Genomic DNA, 12,939 nt, shown 5'->3' with positions numbered 1-12,939 from the left:
GGTTGCCGGTGGAGGTCCTTGGAGTGGTGCCCTCGTGGCACTGGATAAATGACCGTGCCAACCCTCCATCAGTTCAATTCCTTTTTATTGTCCATGATTATCATTGGAACAGAGCTCATTTGCTCAGCAAGTGTTTCATTGGTGTTCTCTTGCTACTCATTCTAGTTTGAAGTTAGTGTTATAGTCAGTTTAGTAACTACATTGTAGGTTGAGAACAGGTCTCTCCCCAATACCTAATTCCTCCTTGAGTTCCAGCGCAAGCCTTGAGCCCAAGGCTTTTACCCTGCAGTGCTTGCAATAAATGTATGCTCATAAGAGATCCCATGGCTCTAGCTTAAAGAGTCTGGGGGAGACATGCCAAACAGAGGTGCAAAATTTACAGGACTTTGCAGCCACGAACGGGCAAGATTTGCGCTAAAACCACGTCTCATGGAACCCACTCTTCGCCCACAGGCGGTTGTGCACCGCCAGGAACCATCGCAGAGTGTATCTGTTTTGTAGTGTTCCCGTATCTGTGCACAACATGATGCTAAGGAAGCCTTTAACTTCAGAAACCCTTGGAACTGGCACTCCCCAGTGTTCCAACCAGGAAAAGGGCCCTAGCTCCGATCAACTTCCCCAGTGCCACACAAGTGATGCAGGAATGCCGAAAAGAGGCTCTCACCAGCCCTGAAAGCCACAAGACTATCAAGGAGTGTATATCTGCACTCCAGCAATGACCTGGTGTCAAGACAACATGAATTGGTGCTCTTGACATCAGTGCCCCTGAAGGGACCATTTAATCTAGCATGTATCAACTCTCTGGCAAGGCAGTTCCAGGTGCGTTGTTAGAATCACCCTTTGCCCCGGACACTTTAGAACCCACCGGAGACCTAATTGAGATGATGACTGCCCAGAGTCTAGTTCTGAGTCAGTGCTTTTTTCTTTTCTTTTTTCTCCTCTCTTTTTTTTTTTTTTTTGTCTGCTGACTGATTGTGTAATTAAGATTCCCAATGAGGTGTGTGTGGTTCCCCAGTCAGTTTGTACCTCTGATATAACTCTTAGGCTCTGTTGTAACAGAGAGAGAAAGAAACACAATTACATATTTTCCAGTGGACTCCAACATTGCATTTGTGTCACTCTTGAGCAAATTGTGGCCCTGGGCAACAGAAGTCTAAAAGTTTCCAATGCAAAACTAAAATAAGTAACTTTATTAATGAGGAAATGCTTATCAACCATCCAGATGCTACAGTAATATTTTCCTGCTCAATAAGAATTTGAAAAGAGCCCTTTTCTGTCATTATTCTGCCTTTCTATATAAATGCAAATAATCTCTTTCAAATTTAGTGGTTGAAGATGATGAAGACGATTTTCCTACAATGCGCTCAGATGGTGATTTCTTGCATAATAATAATGGCAGTAAGGAAAAATGTAAGTATTTCTAACTTTCCATTAACTCACATTTTCTCTAGATATAAAATATTCCAATTATTCCTGTCTTATAGAAATTATCATGACAAGCCTGGTGTATAAATCGAGGTCAATGGTTCTCAATTGATGGGCTGTTTGCAGTGCAGTCAACACACAGTTGCAGTGTATGTCACATCCTCAGGGCCATAGAGTTAGAATATTTTGTGGAAATTCAGCCTGTAGTGGTAAATAGGTTGAGAACTACTGATACAGAGATAATTTTCTGCTTGCTTTGTAAAACAGAAGCTTAATGATGTGTATATAGGAATGGTAACTCTTCATACCTCACTGATGAAAGAATTAAAATTTGTAACTTCACTAGTGAATTGCAGGGTCGAGACTCTGAGACAGTTGAATGTTCTGCTAACTAGGGATATAAAATTTTGATTATTTGGCTAATCAAAGGGCTGATTAGTCAATAAGTGTGCTTCTGCCTTCAAAGTATAGCAGCAGCCCCCCCCAATTATTGCTACACTTCAAAGGCAAAAGTTCTACAGGGAGCACGGGGCCAGTGGGAGACTCAAGCAGTCCCCCGCTGGCCCTGTGCTCCCCGCAGTGTTCCAAAGTGGCAGTGCTGCATGGAGTCAGGTGGGGAAACGCCATGGCATCAGGCTCCCAACGGTGTGCTGCTGCTTTAAAGCTCCCCCTCCTCTTCTTATCCCTCTTGCTGCCTTTTTCTAATAGAGGCAGCAAGTGTGGGGGAGTGACTAGTTGACTAGCCTGTTGACTATCCGATAAGCATTTGCTTATTGGTTAGTCAACTAGTTGTTCACATCTCTACTGCTAACATCTGCTTTTGTGATTCTTACTCTGGAATATTTAATACAAAAGGCTGATCATAAATGTTAATGCTGTGAGCCTGACCACTTCAAATATTCTGCCATGCTTAACTCCAGGTCAACCCTACAAACTCTTACTAGAAATATGTTGGTCAGGTAATGATCAGGCATGATTTATAGCTGTGCCAGTAAAAGCCTCTGATGTGTATGCAGCTTATGGGCAAAACTGTGATTTTGCTAGTATAACTTACTAGAGGAATTACCTGGCATTGCTCAGGTCCTTAACTCAAATTGTAATTAAAAAAAAAAAAAAAGTAAGAGTCTTCCTGAAGCGCCTTAGAGACTAACAAATATATAAGTATCTTGAGCTTTTGTGGGCACAACCCTCTTACTCCCTTCTTCAGATAAGATGTCAAATCATTTTTTATTTTCTTCATTTAAATCTTTGCTCTGAGGGTGGGGCTGAGGATGAAGGGGTCAGTATACAGGCGGTCCCAAGGAGAGAGGACACCCCCATCCTTCTTGCACTGCAGCATCTTGGGGCCACGTGACAAGCACCTGTCCGTGATTACTGCAGCTGCAGCAGGCACAGCCTGGGAAAGGGGTCATGTGCCCTGGCTGGGAAACAGACACACAGACAAACTCTCTCTGATATATAGTAGATGTCTCTCTTTCCACCCTGGTACCTTGCCCCTGCCTCCCTGTGGTCATTATATAGTTTAACTGTCCCTGTTAGCAGATGCCTCCTTTTTTGTTGTTCATATCTGTTCACCACGTGCACAACTGCCGGAAAGTTTTGACCATAGCTGCTACTCGTTCGGTTGGCTGTGGAGCACCCTGGAGTGGCGTATGTGTGGCACACTATATATGACCTGTCAATGCAACCACCTCTCTCAGTTGTTTCTTACCATTGTTGATGGCCAGGGCTCAACAAATAATGCAATCTACTCACCCGGAAGAGCCGGGTTCGGGCGATATGCGTATGCGCAGATCACCGGACAACATGGCTGGTGAGCAGGGCTCGCTGCAGTTCGACGAGCCCTGGTGATGGCTATTGGAACTTTGCGTCTCTTGCTTTGAAAGTGTCATGTGTCCCTAACGCTTACAGTTATTTGTTCTGTAAACAGTTCTGTTAGTAGTTAATTAGCAGTGGGAGGCGAAGGGGTTCCCCTTTTCCACACGTGCTTCCTTCAGAGCCTGGAGCATGCCAAATTCCTGAGGCTTCAAACCCTGTAGGTCTTTCCTCAAGTCTTTGTCAACGAGCGACCCCCCACAATTTGGCTGTGTCTAGACTGGCATGACTTTGCGGAAATACTTTTAATGGAAAAGTTTTTTAGTTAAAAGTATTTCCGCAAAAGAGCGTCTAGATTGACACGGATGCTTTTGCGCAAAAAGTGCTTTTGCGCAAAAGCATCTGTGCCCAGTATAGACGCGCTTTTGCGCAAGAAAGCTCCGATGGCCATTTTAGCCATCGGGCTTTCTTGCGCAAAAAATTAAGGTGCCTGTCTACACTGGCCTTCTTAGAGTGAACACTGTTAGCCAGGGGTTCCCAAACTTTTTGACACGGGGACCAGTAAATCCATTCATGAGCTTTTGGAGGACCGGTAACATATATTTGCATATTCATTAAGCAAATGATGATTATTCAAATAAGTTGTTCCTGGTCCTCCTAAAGCCCCCAGTTCCAATGTTAGCAAAGCTTTTGATACAGTCACCCACAGTATTCTTGCCAGCAAGTTAAGGGAATATGGACTGGATAAATGGACTGTAAGATGAGATGGTTAGAAAGCTGGCTAGATCAGGGTTTCCCAAACTTTTTACTTTACTAAAAAAACGGGTTCCAACTACTTTGTTTTGCAGCCCAAAAATATAAATGCATATAAAAAAGAATAAAAAATGAATAAATTTTCGGTGTTTCACCCAGCTGCATCCTCCCCCCTGCCTAGGCCAGGGCTTGGGGGACCTGGCGCCGCATGGGCACTCCAGGAGACGGGAGCAGGAGCAGATTGGGGGTAGGATATCTGGCTAGGAGGGTGGGTGCAAGAAGGGGTAGGGTTGCCAGGTGTTCAGTTTTGTATCGAACAATCCGGTATTTGAAGGTTTTATCTGGGGAAAACTGAGAAATTACCAGACATATAAAATGTTCAGTATTTTCTAATTAGGTACGTTTTATAATTTTAGGCATATCAGTCCTTTGCTGCGAACTGCCTGGCTGGTAGATGTGCTCAGGCTGCCTGAGTGTGTCTATCTGCCAGGCAGTTCACAACTGTGTGTGTGTGGGGGGGGGGGGGGGGGGGGGGGCAAAATGGAATCCCCAGCAAGACTCACTCGTCTTCCAGGGTCTGCATGTGCCTGGGTCAGTCCTGCGCTCCTCCTTCTCCCCCCCCCCCCCCCCCCCCCCCCCCCCCCCCCCCCCCCCCCCCCCCCCCCCCCCCGATCTCCCCAGTCTAGCCCTGCTGCACCCGTCCAGCCCTGCTTCTGGCAACCAGTTTCCCTCACTCCCACCAATCTCCTCCGGTCAGCCCCGCTCCCCCGACGACCCCCCTAACCAACCCCGCTGTCCCTGTCCAGCCCTGCTTCCGGCAGCTGGTTCTCCCGTCCTCCTCCTCCTGATCTTCCCCGTGCAGCCCTCTCTCCCTCCCCCCCCCCCCCAACTCTGGTTCCGCCGCCTGCCCTCCCCGATCTCCACAGGACAGCTCCGCTGCCTCCAACCCTGCTTCTGCCGCCCGCCCACCAGCCCGGATCTCCACGGGACAGCCCCGCTGCCCCCAACCCTGCTTCCTGGTGGCCGATTTCCTCCCTCCCTCCCCCCACCTCCTCTCAGGCTGCTCCTCTTTCCCCCACTCTGCTCCCCTCCCAGCAGCCACCAGGCATGCTGAGGCCTCATATTTTTTTCCCACAGCCCATAGTTTGGGAAATGCTGCTGTTAACCATAACGTATCCTGGGAAGCAGGGAAAAGATGTGGAGGTGGATAATCAGCTGTGAGTTCTGTTATGATACTCTAGCCAAAGCAGCTACGGGTTAAACCTCTCTAAACTAGAACTCTGCCTGATCATGGATGTTCCTGGATCGGAGAGTCCCAGTAGAGGGCCAGCAGCAGGAGCCTTGGGGAGCCAAAAGCTTAGGTTGGGTAGTGGCCAGGAGCCCTAGGCAGGGAGTGAGACTGTGGCAGTGGGGCCAGAAATTACCTCCTGGTCCAGCAAAATCCCTCATTCAGGACTGGTCAGTTCCCCAGGATGCTGGACAAGGGAGGTCCAACCTGTAATGTAATCCTTGAGTGCCTAAATGGGAATCTTCAGTAGGACTAGATTGATTGTTTGTTTTACCTCTATTTTGCATGGATGTGAACACTGCTGGAATAGTATGTCCAGTTCTGGCATCCGCTATTCAAAAGGATGTTGATGAATTGAATAGGATTCAAAGAACCATGAGTGGTTAAAAAATTACGACTCTTCATAAACTCAGAGTTCAGTCTGCTTAGCTTAACAAAGAAAGTTAAGAAGTGACTTGATTAGTCTAACTACATGGGAAACAAATATTAAACTTATAAAACAACGGATAATCTAGCAGCACCTTAAAGACTAACAAAACATATAGCTGGTATCATGAGCTTTCGTAGTCTTTAAGGTGCTGCTAGACTATTAGTAGTTTAAGTTTTTCCAGTTAGACTAACTCGGCTACCCTTCTAAAATATTTAATAGTGAGCTTTGTCATCTAACATAGAAAGGTATAACATGGTTCAATGGCTTGAAGTCGAAGCTAGATAAATTCAGACTGAAAATGAGGCATATATTTTTTTTAGTGCTGTAATTACTCCTCAGAACAATTTACCAACAGTCATAGTAGTTTTTCCATCACTAGCATTTTTAAATCAAGATTGTTTTTCTAAATGATACCTCTAGGAATTATTTTGGGAAAGCTCTTTTTGCCTTTATTTTGGGGAAGTTCTATTGCCTTTATTTTGAAGAAGCTGAGACGGGAGGATCACTGTTGTCCCTTCCGTCATTGGAATGTATGAACCTATGAAATTACATGTAGTATGTTATTGGTACCTGATATATCAGCTGTAGTTAAGGTCACAATGCAGTTACTGCTATAACTTGGCATACTGGCTTTAATTGAGATTACAGCCTTTTTATGCTAGGTGCTGCACAGATTCATAAGAGACTGTCCCTGTTCTGAAAAGCTTACTTCACAAGACAGGTAAAGGATGGGAAATAAGTTTTAATATGAATACGTTGAAGTATTCCCTTTTTAACAGTTTGGTAACTGACACACAAGATTAAGTGACTTCCATTGGGTCACAGAACGGTTCTGTGGCAGAATCATGTAAGTAACCTAGAGTTTGAGTCTGTCCCCTGCCTTAACCATGATTTCGCTAATCATAATTTTTAATGAGGCTCCAATAAAAGCAACTGAAAATGGAAAGTTAACATAGATGTGGTCCTCATTGTGGACTAGTACCTTCACTTTGTTTGACAGCATTAAAATATGAAATGGAAAAAATAATTTTTGACAATAATCATTGTCACAGAGCTTAAAGTGCCTCCACCCCACTATATGACGTTACTGCAAGCCTTCTCCTTTCCTGACCTAATCAGGCATTTGTGGCAAAGACAAGCAGTTGGAATAGTTTTAGTCAGGGAGACTGCAATTGTTAGTTGAAAATAGACCCAATCTCTTCCCATCACTGTTGAGATCTTGGCAGAAAAAGTTATAAATACCATGATTTTAGATCTTTGTAAAATTTGCTGCATTCCTATTGTGATTTTTATATTGTTGATGTAGCCTAAAAATCATGAAGCCGATTAATAGTCAAATTCAGTTTTTCTAGGAAACAAGGCAATAGAGCTTCCTCCTTTAATCCCTCCTTTTGATACTTTCTATCAATCTCTGACTTCAGTTCTAAACTACTGATTTTCACTGCTCTCAGTTAACCCACTGCACCATTCCCTTGCTTGCTCACACTACTCTTCCAGTCTTCCATTCTTTCCCCAGTATTCTCTGTAGACGGTGGGAGAATGAGGGAGGTTCTGGCTTTTGTTCACAGCTTATGCATACCATATGGTAAAGTGCATTTAGGCAGTGTGTTTCAGCCAGTGGTACAAATATCCTTAGGGGTACTCGAAAAGTCTGAGGGCGAGGGGTACATCAACACAACTGAAATTTGGAGAGAACTGAATTTTTGTGTTAAATTTTACTGCTTTTTATTATTTTTGTACTTTTTACACCCAAAAGTTTCATCGGCCACCTGACTACAATTAAGCTATTTAAACAAATGTATTGCAATGGTAGAAACAGTTTTGTCTGAAAACTGTAGGTACCTGGGGTACTTACAATTTTTTTTAAAAGGGGGTACTTTATATAAAAAAAAGTTTGAAAAACACTTCACTAAGGTGTCCTGATTTCTAAAGTGCATAAAAGTGCTGCACGTGAATTTTTCCATGTAGACCCTGCTGGTGGGCACTAAATGTTCCCTAAGATGCTTTAATATAATAGCACTGTGTTATAGCCCACTAGGGAACATTTAGTGAGCTTTAATGTTGTATTGTTACTTTAAAGAGCAGTAGGGAACATTTAGTACACACCAGCAAGATCTACACAAGCCAATTAATACACCACATGTTTGTGGTATTTAGAAATCAGTCCCATAGTGTGTGTTACCCTTCCATGTAGACAGAGCCTCACTGCCCCTGTGGAACAATATTTTCTCCCTGAACACCTTTTCTCCTGTCCTTTCTCCAAATTAAAAATTTCTCTGTTATTCAACATGAAGTAAATGTTACCTGTATGAGAAAACAGTGTATTTTTGTATTCTAATACATATAGATTAGGGTATTAGAAGCCTTTGATTTATACTTTACCAATGACTTGAAACAATATTATAATCCTTAACTCTCCCTTCAAAAAGCTTCTTAATGCTGTTAAAGGAGGGAGTCTTATGAATCTCTACAGTATATCACTCACTGAGACCATCTGACACTCACTCTCCTTCCCTTTCCCCTTGACTGTAGGTGTTTGCAGTCTTTTTTTACCATTACAGAAAAGCAATTTCATTTTTTTTTCCCCACTTGAACAGCTTAGCCAATTGAAAGCATTAGCTTAGTCTATCAGGCAAATATATGTTACATAGGTTTATACCAACATTCTTCTGTTTTACAAAAGCATAAAATCTAATTTAAATGCAAAATAAATAAGTACTGTGACATACTGACAGACTGGAAGATTAATGTTATTTGCTGGGTAGCTGGTCATTAGTTAGATGAAAAAGAAACTTTTATAATTTAACTGTATTAGTTTTAACAGGGCAATTGCTTTTGCTTTCTAGTATTTGGGGCATTACATGTGCTATATTTGACACACATTTTGTCACATTTGTTTGAGCTTGATGTGTTATAGGTAAGTTTGTCACATTTAAGTGATTTGTTTAAATAGCCTTAGCAACAGATGGCTTGGCTGACAGCATGAAGTATTTGAAACTACAAAACTCACTGTGATTAAGGAAAATTCAACACACTTGCTGTAATGCTTACCTTTTAAAGATAATACATTTTGCATTATTACTATTTTAAAAAGTCAATTCTGTATTTAAAGCAATTTCAGTACTCCATTTTGCATTAGATTGCATTTTACATTGCTTTTTCAATACATTATCAATTAAATTTTACAATTCTGTTTTAATTAGACCCTACTTCAAGGTGTCAAAGTGCTATTGTTAAAAAGTATTACCACTCCCTCAACCCACATGATTTGCTGAGTAACACACATAGCAAATACACTTGGGGAAATGCGTTACAATAAGATGAAGCTGAAGGAATTCATTCCTGCCTTTGATCCTCTTTCCTGGTCCTATGGATAGATGGGGATTGTTGGTATCCTTTATTTTTAATTTTTTTAAATGAACTTTATAGTCACTAACTAGAATACTTTTTAGACAGCTGGTTGTAATCTAAAGATTATGTGATACAGTATTCATTTGAGTCACTAAGGTGGGTATTAGTGTGAATGAATCTTATCTGTTTGTTTTAGTATTTCCTCATGTAACACCCAAAGGAATTAATGGCATAGACTTTAAAGGGGAAGCTATAACTTTCAAGGCTACTACTGCTGGAATCCTTGCTACACTTTCTCATTGTATTGAACTTATGGTAAAACGTGAGGAGAGCTGGCAAAAAAGACTGGATAAGGTACAAGATTTTCCATTCATTTTGCATTTTGTAGTTCAAGTTGTTTTTGTTTAACTTGAAACTTCAGTCATGATGAGGATGTTAACTTGCATTTGTATTCCATGCAGTTATAACTTGTGTTGCTGTTCCATGCAGTTATATAGAAACATTCAGGATGCCAAAGATTCATTCTTCTTGTACAGATCATGTAGCAGCATGTCATCCATCCTGTTCTACACTTCTTCTCACACCTCGTTCCCAAGACTATTCGTAAATGTAATGTTGACATGAGCTAACAGGTCTTCATAAGAATAGGCATATTTCATGTAATTTCCTAAGAGTAAGGTCACTCTTTTCTTGTGTTAATTGTAACGAGAGAATGCCACCACCTATCTTTGGCTAATCACTAATGGCAGTAGTGGTTCAAGATGAACCTTCAATACTGCCAAAGCCTGGATGTTACAGGGATAAGCTCTTCTCTCTTCAGATCAGGTTGCTGGAAGCATGTCTGTTGCTGCCACTTAAGTTTTTGATTCTCAGGGCCCAGCCTTCACTGTTAGACTTGCCACATGTGCAGTCCTCTAGTCATTTGCCATCTCTTGTTTGAATTTAGCATGTTACTCTATTGTGCATCGTGGTATTTGGGTCTTGCTTCAGTCTGTATAGTATGCAGGTATGTTAGCATAGCTTGGCAAATGGCATTTTACGAAAAACTGGATTTTGTTTAGCATGCATATGTCCAACATCTGTGCATATTTTAACACAGATAAGTCTTTTGTAAAGATAGTTTGTTGCTGCTGGTAGTGGTTAAAAAAGGAAAAAACCATGCCGTCAACGTGCAGTTGATTAGCTTGAACAGGTCCTCTAATTACTTCAGTGTCATGGTAGTAATCTTTACAAACTGTTGTGATTTAAATTCAGTCTCCTTCCCCATCCCTCTGCCTTATATGAATTTGAAATGTTTGATATAGAAAGCAGTTAAGATGTAATCTATGCATAAATGGAAAATAGCTTTTACTTTATTTGATTTGAGTTGGCTTCTAAGTTTTTAATATAAGATTCTAAAAATAATTTTATTTTTATTAAATTTGAGCTATATTAGAAAAAAAGGATTAAGCAAGGAAATAAATATTTACATGATGTCCAGTATCTGTTCTTCTGCCAGCCCCATGCTAAATCTTCATGTTGATTTCTTCAAATGTTCCTCTTCATATTCGCTCCTGGGAACATGGGCAGAAAGCATCAAGTGAATAGAGGAATCTACTATTATCAGTGCCTGTTACAGTGTTGAAGCACTCATGCTTCCCCTTCTGTCCCTCCTCCAGCATTTGAGCATGTTCTGCAGGCAGGCCTATACAAGGGGAGCACATTAGCAGTTGCTGTCTCAATTCTTTCCAGCTGCTGACTCAGATGGACATGAAACTTCTCTGGGTTTCCTGGGTCCATAGCAGTTTTTGATAAGAGCACATTCAATTGGTGTTAATTGTTAGTGTCAACAGGACATTGATGGCAGATCTGAAGATGGATACGCAGACTCATGAGATGCACATCCCACCCCATGATCTTTCCTGCTTTGAATGCCAACACTGAATGTTTGAGAGGTTCAGTCTCCTTGTGTGGCATCTTAACTTCTTCTCTCAGAAAGAGAAGCAGAATAGACTCCAAGCCCTATTACTACAAGAAGCTTTATATGCTAAATCTAAAAGCTTCTGGAGAGGAAAAAGACCAGAGGCCTGAACTGGAACTGAGGATTTTCAATTGCAGAAAGAGACCAGTATTGAAAGGGTCGTTCGCTTCACCGAGCTCTGATTCTAAAATAACTGGCTAAATCTTTGATCCCCGTTCCCAGAGCTGTACATTTTGACTGAAACAGTTTGCTTTTAATTTGTTTGAGGCCCTTGTTGATTTCTGACCCTTAGTTCTGAGGAAAAAGGTCAAAACTAAAAACATTTTGGTGCTTGGGAAGATTTCCCATTCAGGTGCGTAATAAGATCCTTCAGATTATGGACATGTGTATTTATGGATCCTGACATTAAGGACTTTATATCATTGAAACATTCCCAAGCAATGGGTCCAAGGAGACCGTTGTATCAGAGTATCTCATCACTTCCAGTTCCATCTATTGTTACTTCGCAAATACTCAGAACAATGTCCTTAGGATCCTTTTGATTTCTCACCAATATTGGAGAACTATACAAGATATTCTTTCATTTGTCTTCGTAGCTGATGCCTACTTCAAGTTGTATCATCTGTCCTTTCTGTCAGTACAGGATGGGTTCTGCATTCAGAAGACCTGGATCAGTCTGTCTATCCAGAAATTCAGCCATTTCCTTTACCTTCTAAGAATAATTTTTCTTAGGCAGACTATCATAAATGTCTTTATCATCCTGATTACATGATACCAGACTACAACAATCAGCAGGGTTAGTGGATGCCATCCTGAATTCCATAGTTGTGCTGGCTGACTCCTCTGTTTCCCTATCAGTCCTTTTCAAGAGCTACATTGTAATTTTTATGTTGAGGTAATGGTGTCTGTACAGAGCTAAGAAACTTGAATACTAGACTGAGATCTGAAAGTGAAACATAAATAATGCACTGTTGTTCCTGATACACTGTACAAAGAAGAGGAGGAGGGAGATTGACCCCAAATTGGACATTCAGCATCATGAACAGGAGTTACCTGTGGACTCCTCTTCTGATAGAAATGTTGGTATCAGCTTGATCTCCTTCTGAAGATGCTGATTAATTTCAGGAACTGTAGTCAACAGAATGGGTACTATTCTAAACATACCATCCGTGGCAGTAAGAGGACGCTCCCCACCCTGTCCTTGATATACTTGGTGTTACATCTTCTAACAAGGTATATTCTTGCACATTTTGGAAGGTCTCTGGCAACCAGGGATGCCAGTATGGAATAGTCCATCATCCTCTCAATCACTGTCTTAAAACAAACAAACAAAACCCCTCTGCATTGTTACAAACAGAACAAAAGTTTAAAATCTGAATATTTACATTGTATTCTTAATGACAGAGAAGGGAAAATATTAAATTCTTTGGCAAGATAACTGTTTTTTTTCCCACTCCTCTGATCATGAGGAATGCTAACTGTCAAGCTATCATGGCTCAGTGCCAATTTCATCATTTGGACAAAATGGCACTTTTTACAAAGAATATTCCTGAAATGTATCCAAGATTAGTCACTGCTCCTATCGAAGGACAGAATGTGACCAAGTATAGTCTTAAGGCATCCTTTGAAGTTTCAGGTGTAGCTTCAATCAAGATCAGTATCCACTGTTAACTCTTTGCAGGACACCCATTATGTTCTTCTTCTCTTCCCTTTGAAACAAAATTAAAAAATACGGATCTTCCATTTGTGGGAAGTGGTCTCTTCAGTTCTAAAATGGACAAAGTCCTAAGAGCAAATGAAAGATGAGATCAGTGGCTTGGGCTTAAGGTCTTTTGCAGTCATTGAATGCAAGAAATCTTGCATGTGCCTTTAGATATCAGACAATACTATTTACCTTGTTTGTTGTCTTCAAAATTA

The 12,939-nt window shown here is 41.4% G+C and overlaps 1 protein-coding gene across 2 annotated transcripts in view; it reads left to right on the top strand.

The window, feature by feature from the left end:
- CERT1 (ceramide transporter 1) overlaps positions 1–12,939 on the top strand; it is a 130,042-nt gene that overhangs the window by 73,878 nt on the left and 43,225 nt on the right. For both annotated transcript variants that reach the window (XM_006124267.5, XM_006124266.5), the window contains exons 6-7: positions 1,327–1,410; positions 9,259–9,416. In XM_006124267.5, coding sequence (XP_006124329.1) covers positions 1,327–1,410; positions 9,259–9,416 — 242 coding nt within the window. The remainder of the gene's footprint in view (positions 1–1,326; positions 1,411–9,258; positions 9,417–12,939) is intronic.

The sequence above is a fragment of the Pelodiscus sinensis genome, chromosome 6 (assembly GCF_052426305.1).
Source record: "Pelodiscus sinensis isolate ZL-2025 chromosome 6, ASM5242630v1, whole genome shotgun sequence".
Lineage (NCBI taxonomy): Eukaryota > Metazoa > Chordata > Testudines > Trionychidae > Pelodiscus > Pelodiscus sinensis.
The sequence above is the reverse complement of the archived record's forward strand: the minus strand, read 5'-3'. Positions and strand labels throughout refer to the sequence as shown.